This window comes from Balaenoptera ricei, chromosome 1 (assembly GCF_028023285.1).
Source record: "Balaenoptera ricei isolate mBalRic1 chromosome 1, mBalRic1.hap2, whole genome shotgun sequence".
NCBI classification, from domain to species: domain Eukaryota; kingdom Metazoa; phylum Chordata; class Mammalia; order Artiodactyla; family Balaenopteridae; genus Balaenoptera; species Balaenoptera ricei.
The window spans coordinates 118,677,500-118,697,979 of NC_082639.1; the positions used below are offsets into that span (position 1 = coordinate 118,677,500).

At 37.8% G+C, this 20,480-nt stretch overlaps 1 protein-coding gene across 1 annotated transcript in view; it reads left to right on the plus strand.

The window, feature by feature from the left end:
• The window catches only part of ATF6 (activating transcription factor 6), a 225,394-nt gene that overhangs the window by 155,279 nt on the left and 49,635 nt on the right, over positions 1–20,480 (plus strand). Inside the window, exon 15 of the mRNA XM_059935010.1 lies at positions 12,471–12,555. Coding sequence (XP_059790993.1) covers positions 12,471–12,555 — 85 coding nt within the window. The remainder of the gene's footprint in view (positions 1–12,470; positions 12,556–20,480) is intronic.

The window sequence follows — 20,480 nt, forward strand, 5'->3', positions numbered from 1 at the left end:
AGAGCTTGCTTATAAAGGATAAAGACAGTAAGTGTTAGGGAGAAAAGTAAAGCAGAGAAGGGAAAGGATTTGAGTGTGTTTGGTGGGGATGTGTTGTACAATTTAACCAGGGTAGCCAAGAAAGGCCTCACTGAGAAGTTGACATTTGAGTGAAGATTTGAAGGGGGTGAAGGTACATGCCTTGCACATATTTTAGGAGAGGATATTCCAGGGGGAACGCAAGTGCAAAGGCCCTGAGGCAAGAACATTTGCATTTGTGAGGAACAAGAAAGGAGGCTGTTGCACCTGGAGCATAATTAAGGAAAGAACCATAGAAGATGATGTCAGAGAGGTAATTAGGTGGGTCATAACATATACATCTTTAAAGGCCATTGAGGTTATTTTAATTTTAGTCTGAGATTGGAAGTCATTGGAGCATTTTGATGTACATTTTAACAGGATCATTCTGGTTGCTGTGATGAGAATAGACTTTAAGGAGGGAAGAGCAGAAGTGGGCAGACCATTTAAGAGGCTATTGTAATTATACAGACAGTGGATGAAGATGGCTTGGACTGATGGTTAGATTCTGGATATATTTAGAAGGTAGAATCAGTAGGTTTTGCTGATGGATTGGATGTGGAATATGAGAAGCATACTACAATATTTTTGACCTGAGCACCCTAGAAGAATGGCCTTACCACTCAGTGGGAAACACTATGGGAGAAGTACATTTGAGAGGTCTACCAGGAGCTTAGTTTTGGATATCTTAACCATGAGATGTCCAAGGGGATGTTTTGAGTAGGCAGTTGTATATAGGAGTCAAGGCCAAGGGAGTGAGATGGACTAGAAATGTAAATTTGGGAGTCATCAGTATATAGATAATATTTAAAACCCTGTGACTAAATGAGATTACCAAGGAGTGAGTAGAGGTATACGAGAGGAGCTAATGCGGACTTACGCTTGGGAATGAGGGGCATATTTAGTGTTGAGGGTAAGAAAAATGGAGGAGTCTAAGATGATTTTAGGTTTCTATTTGGATAACTAGATAGAAATAGATGAGTTAACTAAAATAGGAAACACAGGGGGAAGATAAATTGTAGCTTAAATACCCTGTTAACGAATATTTCAGTGGAGATGTTTAGTGAACAGTTGTAAATATGGGTCTTCAGTTATGTTTTGAGAGGTTTGAGCCAGACATATACTTCAAGTCATGGGACTAGATGAGAATGCCAAGTGACAATATGGATTGAAAAAAGATTCATCTGGGGGCTTCCCTGGTGGCACAGTGGTTAAGAATCTGCCTGCCAATGCAGGGGACACGGGTTCGAGCCCTGGTCCCGGAAGATCCCACATGCCGCATAGCAGCTAAGCCCATGCACCACAACTACTGAGCCTGTGCTCTAGAGCCTGCGAGCCACAACTACTGAAGCCTGCGCGCCTAGAGCCTGTGCTCCGCAACAAGAGAAGCCACTGCAATCAGAAGCCCATGCACCACAATAAAGAGTAGCCCCTGCTCGCCGCAACTAAAGAAAAGAAAGCCCGCACGCAGCAACGAAGACCCAATGCAGCCAAAAATAAATAAATTTTTTTAAAAATTAAAAAAAGAAAAAAGATTCATCTGTAAGAAACACGAGTAATTAATGTGGGATGTGGTGTAAGAGAAGGCAACAACAACAAAAACATTGGAGGGGAATGAGAACTAAGAGATTTTGAGAAGGGAAAGTTGCATGTCAAATGCTGCAGAGAAAAATCTAGGGTGAGGACTGGGTAAAAGCAAGTGGCTTTGTCAATTAGTATATAATATTTATGAGGACGGTTACGGTAGAATGGTAGTGACAGAGTCAATTTTCATTACTTTGGGCATCAAATGGGAAATAAGGAGGTCCATTGATTTATGACTCACTCGATTGTATTTTATCTACCTAAAATAATGCCATGATTAATCTAATTAAAATTAATATTTAGGTCAGACATTAACTGGCAGTATCAAATATGTCAGAAATGAAATTACAGCTCTGTGCTAGTAATGTTTCTTGGTTGTAAACAACAGAAACCTACTGTAACTTAAAGCAGAAACTGCAGACATTAAGCAGAAAAGGAATTTATTGGAAGGCTATTTGTTAGTTCACAGACTCCATGGAAGGCTGGAGAATTCAGCTTGAAACGTGGTGGGAACCAAAGGAGGCCACACAGCCAAGAACACAGCCATTGTCTCAGCTCAAGAAGTTGGGTTAGGACCACCAACCACTCAGCACCCCACAGCTTGCTAGCACTGCTGCCAGTGGCAGACTCTCTTCACAGCTATGAATAATCTGTTTCTCTCTGAGTCTTTATTCACTAATGCCCAAGTCTTTGAACTTAAAAGGAGTATGTGATTGGCCAAGCTTAGGACACATGTCCATGCTCTAGTTGCCGGAGAGCTGGGAGAGAGGCTGTGTCTCATTGCTTCAGGCTTCTGTAGTTGGAGATATTTCCCTCACAAAAACGCACTCAGTGGTGATACCAACAAATAGAAAAGCTATTGGATAACTGATTAACTTTGTTATAAAGCAGAAGCTAACACACCATTGTAAGGCAATTATACTTCAATAAAGATGGTTAAAAAAAGAAAAAAAAAAGAAAAGCTATTGGAATGCTGGATAGCCAAACCAACAGCTAGTACCATAAAAACTAAGTACAAAATCTTAAAGATTAGGGGAACTAATTTGAAATTCACATGACCAAATTGAAAATTATTTAATCAGCTCAGGAATGTAATCCATGGCTTGCCTTACCAATGTTAAATATCAAGAGTATCAAATTAAAAACTTGGCTATGATCTCTCCTGTTTTGTACCATGTAGTATAGGCCCTTCAGTGTCCTCTCTCCCAAATCTCTGGGCCCCTATAACCTACACTGGTATTCATGATGGCAGCCTGATCAAACTAAATAGAGGCAACACTACTGAACCTACTAGAAGGAGCACATTTCTAGGGATGAGATTAGTCTCAGCTAGACCTGGATGGATATTAGGAGTAGCTGTGACCCTTTGGAGGGGAAAGAGAAAAATACCACTCTGCAGAAGAGCAAATTGGATTGAGGCTAGGGGAAAAGTGCTTTGGGCCACAGCAGAAGCTGAGTGGCTGGGCCAGGCCAGGGATTGGGTGGAGTAGGAGACATTATCAGCGGAGGGAAGCAGAGAAAGGCATGTGTTGCACAGATAGTGGCTGCCCAAATTCTTCAAATAACTAGGCCTGTGAAATTTTTTTTTTTTTGGATACTAGGATTTAACTTGATTTTTAAAGGTGCTTCCCTGCCAGAAGACCATTATGAAGTCTCCCCACAAAGGAAAAGACCCTTTATCTGTGTAATTAAAATAAAACTAGACTTTTTTGCTTGCACTTTTAAAAGACTAATTTTGGCATAGTGACACATCCAAAAGAAGTACAAATCCCAAACTTCCAAAACTTGATAAGTCATGTAGCTCTTTAATGGAGTCTACTGAAGCTACTTTAAAGGGAGTATTAAATCAAACAACAGACAGCAAAATGTCCCCATTGCCCTCCCCCCCACACACACACACAGAGTCACTGCCCCAGTCGCTCTTCTGTCACACAAAGGCTGCAGCTCAAATTATAAAATTGCTTTCATTCCTAGGCTCAGGAGTTTGGATCAGTTGTAAGTGCCTGTCACCCTCGGTTTCCTTTATTCAGCAGTGGAACCGTGGCTCTCCACTGCGAGGTGGAAAGGAATAAACCCAGACAGCAGTGTCAATGCCCATGCTCATGTTACCTGTTGCACTTCCTCAAGGACTTCTCTGACCTCAAACTTTTGAATGCTTTGTTTAAAAAAGAATTACCAAACACTTCTAATAGTGCTTTCTATGTGCCAAGTCACTATTCCAAGTGCTTTAAAGTATTAGCTTGTTTAATCTTTATGAACAATCCATGCAATAGGTATTGTTACTGTCCCCATTTTACTGATGAGAAAACGAGGGCACAGAGAGATTAAGGAACTTGGTTTAGATCCTACAGCTAGAGATTAAGTGGTAGAGGCAGAATTCAAACCCAGGCAGTACAGGTCCAGAGTCCATGCTCATTACCTCTATCTGTGTTATGCTGGCCAGTGCTTGTAAATCAGCGTCCTGGAATGGTCTGCATTAGAATCACCAGGGATACTTGTTAAAAATGCAATATTTTGGGGGCTTCCCTGGTGGCGCAGTGGTTGAGAATCTGCCTACCAATGCAGGGGACACAGGTTCGAGCCCTGGTCTGGGAAGATCCCACATGCCGCGGAGCAACTAAGCCCGTGAGACACAATTACTGAGCCTGCGCGTCTGGAGCCTGTGCTCCGCAACAAGAGAGACCGTGATAACGAGAGGCCCGCGCACCGCGATGAAGAGTGGCCCCCACTTGCCGCAAGTGGAGAAAGCCCTTGCACAGAAACGAAGACCCAACACAGCCATAAATAAATAAAAAATAAAAAAATAAAAAAATAAACTGCTTTGGAAAGAAAAGGATCAACATCTGTAGTGAAGACTGGGGAAATATCCAGACACTGAGAATCATGCAAGGAGAGATACCTTTAGAAATATAAATTAAGTAGGACCCCTCTTCCTCCACCTCTAGAAGGTTGTAGAATCATTGATACGAAGGAATCACCTAGAATAATATCTCCCCGTGTTCCCGTCCCCTGCTTACACACCTAGGGCATTTGAGACTACTCTTGTACAACTTTACCCCATTTCTAGAGCCTCTGCCTACAACTTTAAAAAATCAGTTTTGGGGGGCCTCAACCCAACATTTTCCCCATTTTTTCCAACAAAAAGTAAAGTAATTCTCTTTGATATCACTATCTAACTTTTTCCTTGAAGTGTTTCCTAATTAATCTCTTTTTTCAGAAAACTTGTTGACTCAGTTTGCTATAGCCTCAGACCCTCCCTCTGTCCCTTCCCCATGCTTTGCTTTGGTAGCATATCTGTAGGATGCAATTTAATTCTCAGGAAATTCACTTCCTGCCAGTAGTCCTGAGTAAAGTCAATTTTTAAAATGAAACATCTTATAAACATTATGTCTGACAAACTCTCATATGGTTAAACTCTATGCATTTAGTGTTTGATCTTTTTCCTTAATAAGACATTTTTCCGATTGCCCCACTCTCGGCACTCAACAAATGATGATTGATAACAAGTTTCAGGAATCCTAATGTATTTTTCCTAAATCACACACGGTCCAGCCTTTGAAGAAACCCTGTATTATAGCTGACAAAGTTTTGAAATTTGATGAGCTCAAATTATTGAATGAAGTAATAGGGAGTATAGAGTCAAAAACTTCCTAGCCCTCTACCTGTGCAAAGCATGTAACCAACATTTTGTCTAAGAGCTTTCTTCAGGGAAAACAATCCTACCCAGGTTTATAAACACTTTCCCTGAAACTCTCAAGAGAGAAGAGTGATTTGGAGGCTACTGTCTTATTCTTGGAGAAGTTTACAAGGACTTGTTTTGACCATGAAACTCAAAATTAATTCTGGGTTTGAAAAAGAGACATATATAACTGTTAGGTTGAACCTTATTAAACTACTGAGATTTTTTTTCATATATAAAAATATGCATTTATGTAAACATTATTTCTCAACTTAATGCAGTTTATAACATTTAAAAATCAGTATTTAATTGCAAATGATTTGTCCTTCATGCCAGCAATACAAAGTGTTGCATTAGTACCACCGAAACCAAAAGAATTGGCGAGTCCAATACATCTTTTCTCAGTTTTCCATTCCTGTGTCTTGAGTGGAACATAATTGAGATCAAATTGTGGTTCTGTACAGTCTAGGTTTAAAGTAGGTGTCAGTTTTCGATAATAACAAGCCAGGGTGGTAAAAGCTGCCTCAACACCCCGGCAGCCCCCAGGAGGTGTCTGGTGGCTCCCATGGTAGAGGAAACAGCAAGGGCGTGTGCATGATCTTTGAAAAGATGTTTGATGGCTTTGTTTTCAGCAACGTCTCCCAATAGTGTGGAAGTAGCATGTGCATTGATATAGGATATCTCTTCAGGTTGTACACCTGCATCTTTTATGGCAGCCGCCATACATCTGCACCTGGCCTCGTGCGGCCTGCGCAGCCGCGGTCCCCTGAAATTACTGAGATTTGACTCACAAAAATTGACAGTTTTGTATGGTTCAGTCATACACTTTTTTGTGTGAATAAAAGGGGAGTTCAAGATCAGTTGGGCAGTTCTGGGAGCTTCCTATAGAGTTTGATATGAGAACCATCTCTTAAACTTGAGTTTGTACTTATTAGGATTTCAAGCTAATTTTTCCTCTGGTGACCTTGCCTGCATTATCAAATTTGATTTTAGTGTCAAAATTTTCCTCTTGTCAAAATGTGAACCTTGGCTCACTCTTGGGCCATCTGTTGTGCACTAATAGTTTTGATTTATTCTGCCTCTGGCTGACGTGTGTGCTAATGGTGCAGATGCAAACTTTACATTTCCTTTTATTGGTCTGTAGTTTTATTGCATACATTAGTGGCACAAATACTGCATTCATATAGCTATTTCTATTAACTGTTTCTAGTTTGGGGGTGAGTAATGTACTTTGCCTATGTTTTTACTATGATGTGAAGTCCTACATCATAGACATTTTAATAGGCTTTTAAATGATTACACTCTACTTAATTTTACTACCTCTAATTTTTTTTTTTTTTTTTTTTGCAATTCTTATTTTCAGGATATGTCCCTGTGTGTGTCTGTGTATTTAAATGATTTCAAATTTCCTAATTGCTTTTGCTTTTTAATTGCTTTAAATGAAGGGACACATTTGGTTTCTGATCAACAATTAGTATAACTACTAGAAATTAACATTAGGGCTTCCCTGGTGGCACAGTGGTTGAGAATCTGCCTGCTAATGCAGGGGACACGGGTTCGAGCCCTGGTCTGGGAAGATCCCACATGCCACGGAGCGGTTGGGCCCGTGAGCCACAACTACTGAGCCTGCGCGTCTGGAGCCTGTGCCCCGCAACAGGAGGGGCCGCGATTGTGAAAGGCCCGCGCACCGCGATGAAGAGCGGTCCCCGCACCGCGATGAAGAGTGGCCCCCACTTGCCGCAACTAGAGAAAGCCCTCGCACGAACCGAAGACCCAGCACAGCCAAAAATATATAAATAAATAAAAAAAAAACAAAAGTAGCTATAAAAAAAAAATAATAAATAAAAAAAAAAAAAACTGTAGGAACTCTCAGTCATATGTCAGTGTAACAGTAATAAAAGCTACAGTATTAATCCATTCTTAACTTACAGATTTTTCAACTAAAAAAAAAAGAAAAAAAAAAAAAAAAAAAAAAAAAAAAGAAATTAACATTAGTTCAGAATGTTGTGAATCTGATAAATAACTGTGAAAGGCCTACTTTTAATTACTACTTTGACCTTCTTATTTTTAAGATTTGATGTGCTCTTCAATTTGTTTGGCAGTTTGAAAGATACTTGGTAAGGTAAATGAGGTAGAGTGATAGAAAACAAAAGCTCTCTAGGGTAGGAACATAGATCAGAGAAAATTTAATAGAAAGCTATTTTTCAAATGAGGATAGATGCTCTTTTTATTTTTGGTCTGGTTTTAACAGTTTTCTGTGTTGGAAAACCAACCCCATCTATGTAATCCAGTGTATATGGATCAAATATAAAATGTTAAGAGTCTGTTGTTATTAATGTGGACCTGATTTGCAAAACTTTTTGACATGTTGATCTAAGTGATCTAAGTGAAAGCTGCTTAGTGTCAGAAGTGCCACCTGTTGCAGATTGAGTTTCCTTCATTCCTACAGGGCATCGTTAGATATTAAGGACCTTCTTTTCTATCAAAAATAAAGGACTCTAGGGACTTCCCTGGTGGCGCAGTGGTTAAGAATCTGCTTGCCAATGCAGAGACACGGGTTCGAGCCCTGGTCCAGGAAGATCCCACATGCCGCGGAGCAACTAAGCCCATGCACCACAACTACTGGGCCTGCGCTCTAGAGCCCGTGAGCACAACTACTGAGTCCGCGTGCCACAACTACTGAAGCCCGCGGGCCTAGAGCCTGTGCTCCACAGCAAGAGAAGCCACCGCAGTGAGAAGCCCGCACACTGCAAAGAAGAGTAGGCCCTGCTCGCCGCAACTAGAGAAAAGCCCGCGCGCAGCAATGCAGACCCAACGCAGCCAAATATAAATAAAAATTTTAAAAAAGCATAAATAAATAAATAACTCACTCACTCACTCACTCCAGCCTTGAGTCAGAGTTTCCTAATATAGGAAAAGCTGTTTTACCTAGTACAACAGAGACTAGTGGGTAATCTGTTAATTAACAAAATTGGTTAAAGCAGGGGATCATTTTTTTAAAAAGATGTATATGTATCTTATTTTGTTTCAGTTAATTATATAAATGTGCATTCATTCGCCACGTTTTGAGGTAGGGCCAATTCCTTTTGGGTCCAGATCTACTAAAGTTCCATGTTGTCTTTCTTGCAATAAACTACACTCACAGTGCTCTCTTTTCACACTGTATCTTATCAGTTACATAGTAGTTTATTAAATTACACAATTAGTAACAAATGCAATTAGCAAAAGTAGTTTTGGCAAAATACAAAAACTAGTCATGAATGTTCAGTGTGCTAGGGGCATCAGTCAGTAAGTTTTAGAGGGGAGTGGGAAGGATCATTTAACCTAGTGAGTTAGTTTAAGTTAGGGTCAGTTTCTATTCTACACAGATAATGTAGAATCAACATTTGGCAAAACTTAGTAGGACCTCAGTTTTATTGTGTTTTACCATCATAACCTCCAGCTGAGCAAAATGTGGTCCTGTTCTTTTGATAAGTTAGTCTCCAATGCTTTAGCTGTGTTAAAAAGAGAAGAAACAGATAACTTCGGGTGCTGTATTATGCACTAATATTTTGTCTTTTTCTAACAAAGTGCTTGGAAGAGGGGATTGGGAGAACTGTATGAAAATAGTGTATTTTCTCAAACACAATATTGCATAACATTGGAAAACTGATGCTTCATTCTCATAGTGAAATGTTTTGGTGTTTTCCCACCAGTGTTTATCTAACTTCCTCTGGGAATAAAAATAACAAAGCTTTGATTATAATGTTTGTGCACATAGTTTCCTCCCTGAAGATATCCCCTGGTATCTCAGTCCTATAAAGTCTTTTCAGGAGTCCATTTGAAGATATCTTAAAGTTAGTAACATAGTTTTGAATGATAGTGACAAAATATATCATATTTATCTCTATGGCAACATCTTTTTTTCTACTTTTCCTTTTTATTTTTAAGTAGCTTCACCTTTGTTGCAGTTGGATTATATTAACTGACTTAATAGGAAAGAAAGAGTTTTGTTCAGATTCATCTAATTGTACCTGTATTTTTCCAGGATTGAATTTCCTATACAGGTTCTTTAATAAATAAGTAAAAGGGGGGGTAATATTAAGAATAACAATATCAGATAATATCAGGTAATATCAGATAACAAATGTGGTTTTTGGAATGCTGTCAAAAATAGAGTAAAGCTGTCTCTGATTACTTTAACCCTTATTGAGATTTCTCTTGAGTAAATACCATTAGTATTTCACAAATTTATAATATAACAAGTAATCAGGGTTGTGTTTAGCTACGAGGGACAGAAAATCCAAAATGATAGTGGCTTAGACAAATTAGAATTTTGCTTCTCTTTCATGTGAAGTTCTGGAGATCTTACAGTAGCTCCTTGATCATCAGGATCCCTAGCTCCTTTATCTTATTGGTCCATAAATCTCAGATTGCAGTTTCTATCTCATGGTCCAGGATGGCTCCTCCAGTTCTAGCAGTCACACCTGCATTCTAGCTAGCAGGGAAGAGAAAAGGGAAGGAGGAAGGTTGCCTTCCACCATCACCACCTTGACAAAGTTTCATGCACCATTTCTCCTTATAGTCCATTGGCCAGAACTTGAATGTATGGCTTCATTTGGTTGCAAAGGAATATAGTCCTTTTTCTGAGTGGCTTTGTGCCCAACTAAATGCCATTGGAAATGGAAGGTCCTATTTCTATTCTAATGTTATAGAAGGGAAAGCAGATATTGAGCACAAATGACTGTTCCTGCCACAATTAACATTCTTTCCCTAACAAAATAAAAGCTTGAATTTATGTTCTTTAAAAGAAACTATCGTCTGTAGTACAGTGCTGAATACGTGGCAGGTCACTATGCTCGGTAAATTTTTTTTAATGAATGGTAAGAAGTCAATAAATACTTGTTGACTGGCTCCTTTTCTCTGGAGATGTCACTGTTAGGATTAGTGAAATGCCATAAAAAGTGAAATGAACATAGTTGGAGAGAAAAAAATGATTGATAATTCATTGTTATGGCAAGAAACATTTAACTTGAGGAAGAGGAAGTAAATGTTAAATGAAACAACTACGCTGCCCCAGGCATGTGTGTATACAAATTATTTTTTAATATAAAATAAGCACAATTAGAGTTTGTAGTATACCAGCTTTGATTCCCTGCCGTTCTAACCTGTAGGCCTCTAACCTGTAGGCCTCTTGGTAAACAAGCACTTTAAATTATAGGTTTTCCTCCCATTTTGCAAACCTTTAATAATTAGAGGTAAGGCAGGTTAACTGTAATAGTTTTTATGCATTCAAGATGTGATTCTTCTTTTTCACAAATAATAATGTGATTTTTGGTTTTCTGCTGCAAAAGTAACTGCTTTGTTTGAAATTTAATGAAGAAAGTAGGAGGCATTATGTTTGGAAAATCGTAAGATCTTAGCAGGAAACTCAGCTTTAAGTCTGAGCCTGACCTTAACCCATGACCAATGGAATCTAAGTGTGTTTATTTTTACAGTAGCCTTAATTTGGGGCTTGTAAGTTTGTTGGTTTGTTTTCTCATTCAATTTTGGGGATCCTGAAGCAGTATTTTAACTACAGGAGTTTAGCTATTTATAATTTTCATGGCATGAAGATCCGCAAGTTTTGTTTTGTCTTGGCTATCATGTTATCTTACTCTCAGAAACGTGTGATCTTTGTGTCTAACAATGCACTTAAAAAAAAAAAAAACCTCTCATGCTGCAAGGCTGGAATTCTAAAAGAACAATTTCACTCATCTTTTCGCCTCTTTTTAAAAAAACATGTATGTTCTCATGGAGATGTTGCCTTGAATTAGACAAAGCACAAGCAGTTACTGCAAATGTTTTCTGTACAGTTCTGTTCATGTACATTAATTTCAATTTGTTTTTCACAGATTTTTTTCTTAGCTTTGTCGATATTTACATTTCATAATCACATTGACTTTGAATTAAGTTGCATTGAATTTTTATCACTCTCAGCTATGTCAAATCCTACTTTTTGATGAGTCCTTCCATATAGCAAGTTTGTTGAATGAATGAGAAACGAACAAGAAAAGAAAGCAAGAGGAGTTAGACTGTGTGTCAGCTTTATCTCAGTTTAATCATGCTCCTTTAAATAGAAGCACTTATATATATATATATATACTTCTTTCTTTTTTTCCTTTTTGCTGTGACAATTCCCATGTTTTTGCTAGGAAAAAGGAGTTATTGAAAACAGTAGTTAATATCAAATTCATTAAGTCATTCATAATCAGCTTTGGAATACCTACAGATGTGTTTATCTTTTCCAAAACACTCATACTACCCTGTTTTTGAAGCTAAACTCCTCTTGGCTCATTCTTACTGCAGTATTTGTGTGGTTGGAAACTAGAAACCTCAGATGCCCTGGGTCATTTATAGATGATCAAAGGTTGGCAATATCACATTTAGAATTATATAGTTATGCTAGACATGCACTTGTAATTTTTTTAACCCTTCCACTATGCTGTGTGCTTTTTAAAGGCAAGAACTATGTATCTTCTTCAGTATATACCTGTTGCTTACCAAAAGAATAGTCTAACACTGGCTGCTTCAAAGGAAGAAGAGGAGGCTAAGCAGGCAAGGCTCTCAGCCTTGGCCTTGCTTCAGTCAGAATCTCTCTTTTATATATCAGTAATTTGGGATCAGAATTCTTTTTTTGGGGTGGGGGGAACGTTCCTCTTCTTTAAAAAAGAAGTTTGAAAATGACTTTATTAGATAGATAACTTTAGTATCTTGTGACATTATCTAGTCTAGCCTCCTCATTTTACAGGACTGGAAACGGACCAAGATCATACAGCTATTCAGCGGCAGAGCTAGAATTAAAATCCCTCCGTTCTGACTGCTTGACCAATACCCTTTATAGTATACTGCAGCATATATGTTATCAGAACCTAGGAATATTCTAAGAATACTATTGATACATAGTACCTGGTAATGATAGTCATTCAGTAATTCATAATGTTTATTGCGTTATGAATGAATGAATCGTAAAATGGTTTGTAGTTAATTACCCCCAAAGCCAGGTTCAAATAAAAACTGTCATTTTTTTATGATCGCAATGAAATGTTGGCATCCTAGGAACTCTGAATTTGGCTTGTTATAGGACTAAGCCAATTGTTATGAGTAACAACTTGTTCTTCGTTATTCTTAGGATCACCTGCTGCTACCAGCTACCACCCATAACAAGACTACAAGACCAAAGATGTCAATTGTATTACCAGCAATAAACATAAATGGTAAGTTGAAATTTTGGTTTATGAACGACATGCAATTGCTTTGTTTAACCTAGATTCTTTGGATTAAACTAAAAGACACTTAAAATGTTCAGTTGGTTAGGTATATGTCCATGCATTAATTCTGAAACATTTTCCCACTGTTTTCACAAAATATTATTTTTAAATTCCTGTGCTCTTTTAAAAAGTAAAGGATTTAATTTAAAGTTGCTTTTTAAATTACTATATTTTTAAAAGAAAAAAATCATTCTCTTTTATTTACAAAATTGGAAAAGTTAACATCTTTACTGATTTGTACACTTGTTGTCTGGGGCCTTTCTGGTAATACATGATGTATAAGAAGTCCCTGCTATGTTCTGAGAGTGAATTTGTAAGTTAAGTTGTTGGAACTCAAAGCAGTTTCCTATATCACATAAATGGTGATATGATTCCCAGACCAAACCTAAGAAGCCTATTTATATTTAATCCGTAATACTGATGAATTTGATATTGATAGTATTACTATTGCATTTTGTTCTCCCACTAGTTCTGGATATTAGATAAAATACAAATAATACCATTAATACTTTGAGAGTATCCAAAGATGTTAAGGCATAGCGTACTTGCTTAGAGTCTAGGAGGAAGAATAAGACGAGCACAGAAATCACTGTATCCCGAAGAGAACATCCCATAAGGAATGAAGAAAGTACTAAAGAAATTTAGTAAAGAAGAGATTACTTCCAGCTGGGTTCTTTATGGAAAAGAGAAATCTCTCACTCCCAATACCAGCTGTGTGTCGTAAATGAGCACAGTGTATATTGTTGGCTGATTACTTCCTCTGACACATCATATTAGGCTCTAATGAAACTAGGAGAATTGGCTATCCTTCTCAAGTCCATTTATCTGGTGTAATAGAACTACTGGTAAATTTTCTGTCTAGTAACGGGAACCTCATAGTTTAATGAGTAAGACGAAAATGAAAAGCCCTTTAACCTGCAGTTGAACCAATCCACATTCTGATTGATGATCATGATTAAACCACCACATACAGTTATAAAATAAAACACTGGGATTCTATATAAACTCCAATAAAATTTAGTCTTAGAGAAAAAGTATTAGATATTCATTGTACATATTAAGACCATAGAGGACTATAGAATTTCAGTTACCTGTATATAGACAGCTTATTAGAAATGCTTGGGAGGCAACGTTATAGACACAAAATAAAACTTTTTTTTGTTGTTGTTAAAGCATAAAAGAATTATGACATTTTCTTAGTCTTACAAAGACAACAAATTTTTTAAAGAAACAAACTATAACATTGAGACGAACTTATCTTCCTTCAGTAAAGGCATACCTCTGAAGCTTTCATGGAGCAATCATATTACAACTTCAAGTGGAACAGTATATTTCAAAGTGTACTATATTACACTCCAAAGAATATACTTAGGGAATATTATTAAATCTTATTCCATAGGTACCTAGGTTTCTCTGCTTGAACCGTAATAGATTTAACTTCTGGTCAGCTTATGCTCAGAAAGGCTATTGTCTAAGCTTCAACAAGGCAGAATTCACTTAATTTTGTTGTTCTGATCTCAGATTCTTATAAAATAAAACCAGGCATTCTCTTGCATAACACTGAGCTATCCGTTTGTATTAAGCCAAGAACAATAAGATGCTGTTTGATTCTGATTTTCTTGGCCAGGGGACTAATTTTTGAAAATGAGCCTTTTCATGGATTTGAAAAATACAATAATTAGAGGATCATTTCCTTTTTAATCTGGTTTGGGTTTCTTTGTAAATAAGTTTTGTTTTCCTTTTTAGGATATAGTATACTATTAGAAAATTTAAGATTCAAATTCAGGAAATACTGATTGAGTATATACCATGTGTTCAGTACTGTGCTGCATCCTCAGCCTCTTTTCTGAACCGTCTCTTCACCTTCTTGCTCTAACTGGGGCTACTTCTCAAATTAGAGCTTGATTTTTCTTCCCCACCTCATATACCTCTGAGCCTGCAGACGGGGTGGGTAGTATCTTTGCTCCCCACTACAACTTCCAAATGACCTCTCCTTTTTTCTTCGGTCTCCCTAACATCTTTCAAGTTTATAACACTCCTCTTACCCTTCTTTGTTGCTGTCTTCTATCCGGCCTTCACTGATGACTCTCCACCACTGCTTTTGTCAGCTCTCTGTAAAACTTCAGAATCCACAGAGAGGACTCATCCAGCACTCTGGCCTCTTTAGAGCCAGTCATCTTTTATTTCTGCACCACCTCAGCCTCCCATCCACACAGTCATACTCTAGACCGTATCATCATCCATAATGGCACTCCATTTGAAATCTCCTCTTCAGGCATCCCCCTCTGACTCTTACTTACTCTCCTACTGTAATACCCACACTCCAGCTACTCCTTGACCTCACAGATCTCCAGTCCTCTGACCCTACCGCTTTTCCTGTGTCCATTACATCCATCATGGCCATACACCCCTCCTTACCCAGCCTACATTCCATGTCCCATACTATCACCACTCTCTTGCAAACCACCCTCCTGGCTCCTCTTTTCTTAGGTCCCACTTGCCTGTAAAAATCCCACCCTAGTTAAACCCAGCTATCCTCTTTATGCCTGCTCTCAAGCAGCTGAAAATTGCTACAAAATATCATCCAGTCAGGACAAGTAGATTCACTTCAAATTTATGACCGTGAATTCCAAAGGGGCATTCAATACTGCTTGTCAGGAATAAAGATGCAGACGTAGAGAATGGACTTGAGGACACGGGGATGGGGAAGGGTAAGCTGGGACGAAGTGAGAGAGTGGCATGGACATATATACACTACCAAATGTAAAGTAGATAGCTAGTGGGAAGCAGCTGCATCGCACAGGGAGATCAGCTCGGTGCTCTGTGACCACCTAGAGGTGTGGCATAGGGAGGATGGGAGGGAGATGCAAGAGGGAGGAGATATGGGGATGTATGTATATGTATAGCTGATTCACTTTGTTATAAAGCAGAAACTAACACACCATTGTAAAGCAATTATACTCCGATAAAGATGTTAAAAAAAAAAAACCTCTTGTCATTGCTAGTAAATTCACTTGCCTTCCGTCTGAAACAAGAATTTCTCACCTTCTCTTCTCACATCTCCAACATCCCCTCTCCCTACCCCCTCAGCTGATGAACTCACCCAAATGCTAGATTGGGAAAATAGATGTAATTGTATAAGAGCTACTTTATCTTTCCACTACCAGCTGCATCTACACCCACAAACTCTGCCTTCCTTCTTATTGCACTGGGAGAAAAGTATCTTCCATGGAGTTCGAAATCCCAACTTTGCTACTTATTGGATAAGTATAGTTGGGCAAGTTAATTAACTTTTCTGTACTTGGCTTCCTGTAAAAGGAGATATTACTAATACCTTCCTCTTAGATTTGTGTGCGAATTAAATGAGCAAAAATGCTTTAAGTAGTGCCTAGCTGTTAGGTTAGTCACTGTTACCACCTTTGTCATTGTCATCATCATCACCCTTATCTAAGGTGACTCCTTCCTTTTGGATTGTGCATTCCGGTCCTTCTCACAGTTTCAAAGACTTTGCTCCCGCATTTTTAGTCTTTCTGTCCTGAATGATCAGTTTCTTCGCTACTGGATCATCCCCATCAACGTACAAAATGTCTTAATATTCCTTTTGGTGTAGGGAGACTCTCTTAACTCCATGTTCTGTTTCTCTGCTACCCTTCATAGCAAAGCTCTTGAAAGAGTTACCTGCACTCGTTGCCTCCATTTGCTTATCTCCCATTCTCTCCTCTGCCCACTCTTACCTAGCTTTTGCCCCTACTGAAATGCTCTTGCAAAAGGGTCACCAATGACCAATATCTTGCCAAAGCCAAAGGTCATGTCTTCATTCTCATCTTACCTGACCTCTTAACAGTATTTGACATGGTTGACTATTCCCTCTTGTTTTCAGTCCTCCAATTTTTATTTTTAAAAACTTCAAATCTACAGAAAAGTTGAAAGATGAGTACAGTGAGTATATGGAGAACCTTTACCGAGATTTCACCAATTGTTGACATTTTTCCGCATTTGCATCATTTTTATCTATCTGTTTACACTCACATGTGTTTTTTTCTGAACCATTTAAGAGTTAGTTGCAGACATTTTAACACTTCACCCGTAAATACTTGAATATGCATCTCCTAAAAAAAGGATGTTCTCCTATGTAAGCAGAATAAAACGACCACACCAAAGTTTAACACTGATACAATAGAGTTTAATATAGAATCCATATTCAGATTTCCACATTTGCCCCCAAATATTCTTTATAGCTTTTGGGGGGAGGGATTCAGAATCCAGTCCAAGGTCATACATGGCATCTACTTGTCACACCTCTTTAGTCTCCTTTCATCTAGAACAGTTCTTCTGCCCTTTTTAGAATTGTTTTTCATGACATATACATTTTTTTAGAAATCAGATTTATTGAGGTATAATATACACACAATAAAAATCACCAATTTTATGTGTACAGTTTAATGAGTTTTGACAAATGGAAACAGTTCTGAAACCACCACTTCAATCATGATATCAACATTTTCACTACTTCAGAAAGTTTCTTTGTGCCCCTTCGCAGTCAGTCACCTCAAGTTCATTTTTGATATTCCCTTTTTTGAAACACTTTATTTTGTAGGCTTTTATGATACCACAGCTTGTCTAGTTTTCCTCCTGTATCTCCTTCTCGGTCAGCTTAGCCAGCTCCTCCTTCTCTGTGAGGACAGGAATGTTGCTTCTTATGTTTGCACTTATGACCATAACCTCAGCACCTAGAGCAGTGTCTGGCACAGGAAACACTGCAGGATGTTCATCTCTGTTACTTTATGTAATGCTCAGCTGCCAGCTAAGTATTATCTTCATTTTACACATGAAGATATTAAAGCTCATGGAAGTAAGTCATACCATTTATTCAACCATTACATAATGGAAAGCCAGGATCTAAATACATTGTCTAAAATATATTTTGATCAATCATTATATTGTTGATGAAATCAATATTAAAGACGAATGTGCAAATATTAAAAATATTTGGACTCCAGAATTTCAGATAGACTTTTTTTTTTTTCTTTTTTTTTTTTTTTTTTTTTATATGGCCTTTATTATGTTGAGGTAGGTTCCCTCTATGCCCACTTTCTGGAGAGTTTTTATCAGAAATTGGTGTTGAATTTTGTCGAAAGCTTTTTCTGCATCTATTGAGATGATCATATGGTTTTTATTCTTCAATTTGTTAATATGGTGTATCACATTGATTGATTTGCGTATATTGAAGAATCCTTGCATCCCTGGGATAAATCCCACTTGATCGTGGTGTATGATCCTTTTAATGTGTTGTTGGATTCTGTTTGCTAGTATTTTGTTGAGGATTTTTGCATCTATATTCATCAGTGATATTGGTCTGTAATTTTCTTTTTTTGTAGTGTCTTTGTCTGGTTTTGGTATCAGGGTGATGGTGGCCTCATAGAATGAGTTTGGGAGTGTTTCTTCCTCTGCAATTTTTTGGAAGAGTTTGAGAAGGATGGGTGTTAGCTCTTCTCTAAATGTTTGATAGAATTCACCTGTGAAGCCATCTGGTCCTGGACTTTTGTTTGTTGGAAGATTTTTAATCACAGTTTCAATTTCATTACTTGTGATTGGTCTGTTCATATTTTCTGTTTCTTCCTGGTTCAGTCTTGGGAGGTTATACCTTTCTAAGAATTTGTCCATTTCTTCCAGGTTGTCCATTTTATTGGCATAAAGTTGCTTGTAGTAGTCTCTTAGGATGCTTTGTATTTCTGCGGTGTCTGTTGTAACTTCTCCTTTTTCATTTCTGATTTTATTGATTTGAGTCCTCTCCCTCTTTTTCTTGATGAGTCTGGCTAATGGCTTATCAAGTTTGTTTATCTTCTCAAAGAACCAACTTTTAGTTTTATTGATCTTTGCTATTGTTTTCTTTGTTTCTATTTCATTTATTTCTGCTCTGATCTTTATGATTTCTTTCCTTCTGCTAACTTTGGGTTTTGTTTGTTCTTCTTTCTCTAGTTTCTTTAGGTGTAAGGTTAGATTGTTTACTTGAGATTTTTCTTGTTTCTTGAGGTAGGCTTGTATAGCTATAAACTTCCCTCTTAGAACTGCTTTTGCTGCATCCCATAGGTTTTGGGTCGTCGTGTTTTCATTGTCATTTGTCTCTAGGTATTTTTTTATTTCCTCTTTGATTTCTTCAGTGATCTCTTGGTTATTTAGTAACATATTGTTTAGCCTCCATGTGTTTGTCTTTTTTACGTTTTTTTCCCTGTAATTCATTTCTAATCTCATAGCGTTGTGGTCAGAAAAGATGCTTGATATGATTTCAATTTTCTTAAATTTACTGAGGCTTGATTTGTGACCCAAGATGTGATCTATCCTGGAGAATGTTCCGTGCGCACTTGAGAAGAACGTGTAATCTGCTGTTTTTGGATGGAATATCCTATATATATCAATTAAATCTATCTGGTCTATTGTGTCATTTAAAGCTTCTGTTTCCTTATTTATTTTCATTTTGGATGATCTGTCCATTGGTGTAAGTGAAGTGTTAAAGTCCCCCACTATTATTGTGTTACTGTCGATTTCCTCTTTTATAGCTGTTAGCAGTTGCCTTATGTATTGAGGTGCTCCTATGTTGGGTGCATATATATTTATAATTGTTATGTCTTCTTCTTGGATTGATCCCTTGATCATTATGTAGTGTCCTTCCTTGTCTCTTGTAACATTCTTTATTTTAAAGTCTATTTTATCTGATATGAGTATAGCTACTCCAGCTTTCTTTTGATTTCCATTTGCATGGAATATCTTTTTCCATCCCCTCACTTTCAGTCTGTATGTGTCCCTAGGTCTAAAGTGGGTCTCTTGTAGACAGCATATATATGGGTCTTGTTTTTGTATCCATTCAGCCAGTCTATGTCTTTTGGTTGGGGCATTTAATCCATTCACGTTTAAGGTAATTATCGATATGTATGTTCCTATGACCATTTTCTTAATTGTTTTGGGTTTGTTTTTGTAGGTCCTTTTCTTCTCTTGTGTTTCCCACTTAGAGAAGTTCCTTTAGCATTTGTTGTAGAGCTGGTTTGGTGGTGCTGAATTCTCGTAGCTTTTGCTTGTCTGTAAAGCTTTTGATTTCTCCATCAAATCTAAATGAGATCCTTGCTGGGTAGAGTAATCTTGGTTGTAGGTTCTTCCCTTTCATCACTTTAAGTATATCATGCCACTCCCTTCTGGCTTGCAGAGTTTCTGCTGAGAAATCAGCTGTTAACCTTATGGGAGTTCCCTTGTATGTTATTTGTCGTTTTTCCCTTGCTGCTTTCAATAATTTTTCTTTGTCTTTAATTTTTGCCACTTTGATTACTATGTGTCTCGGCGTGTTTCTCCTTGGGTTTATTCTGTATGGGACTCTCTGCGCTTCCTGGACTTGGGTGGCTATATCCTTTCCCATGTTAGGGAAGTTTTCAACTATAATCTCTTCAAATATTTTCTCTGGTCCTTTCTCTCTCTCTTCTCCTTCTGGGACCCCTATAATGCGAATGTTGTTGCGTTTAATGTTGTCCCAGAGGTCTCTTAGGCTGTCTTCATTTCTTTTCATTCTTTTTTCTTTAGTCTGTTCCGCAGCAGTGAATTCCACCATTCTGTCTTCCAGGTCACTTATCCGTTCTTCTGCCTCAGTTATTCTGCTATTGATTCCTTCTAGTGTAGTTTTCATTTCAGTTATTGTATTGGTCATCTCTGTTTGTTTGTTCTTTAATTCTTCTAGGTCTTTGTTAATCATTTCTTGCATCTTCTCAATCTTTGCCTCCATTCTTATTCCGAGGTCCTGGATCATCTTCACTATCATTATTCTGAATTCTTTTTCTGGAAGGTTGCCTATCTCCACTTCATTTAGTTGTTTTTCTGGGGTTTTTTCT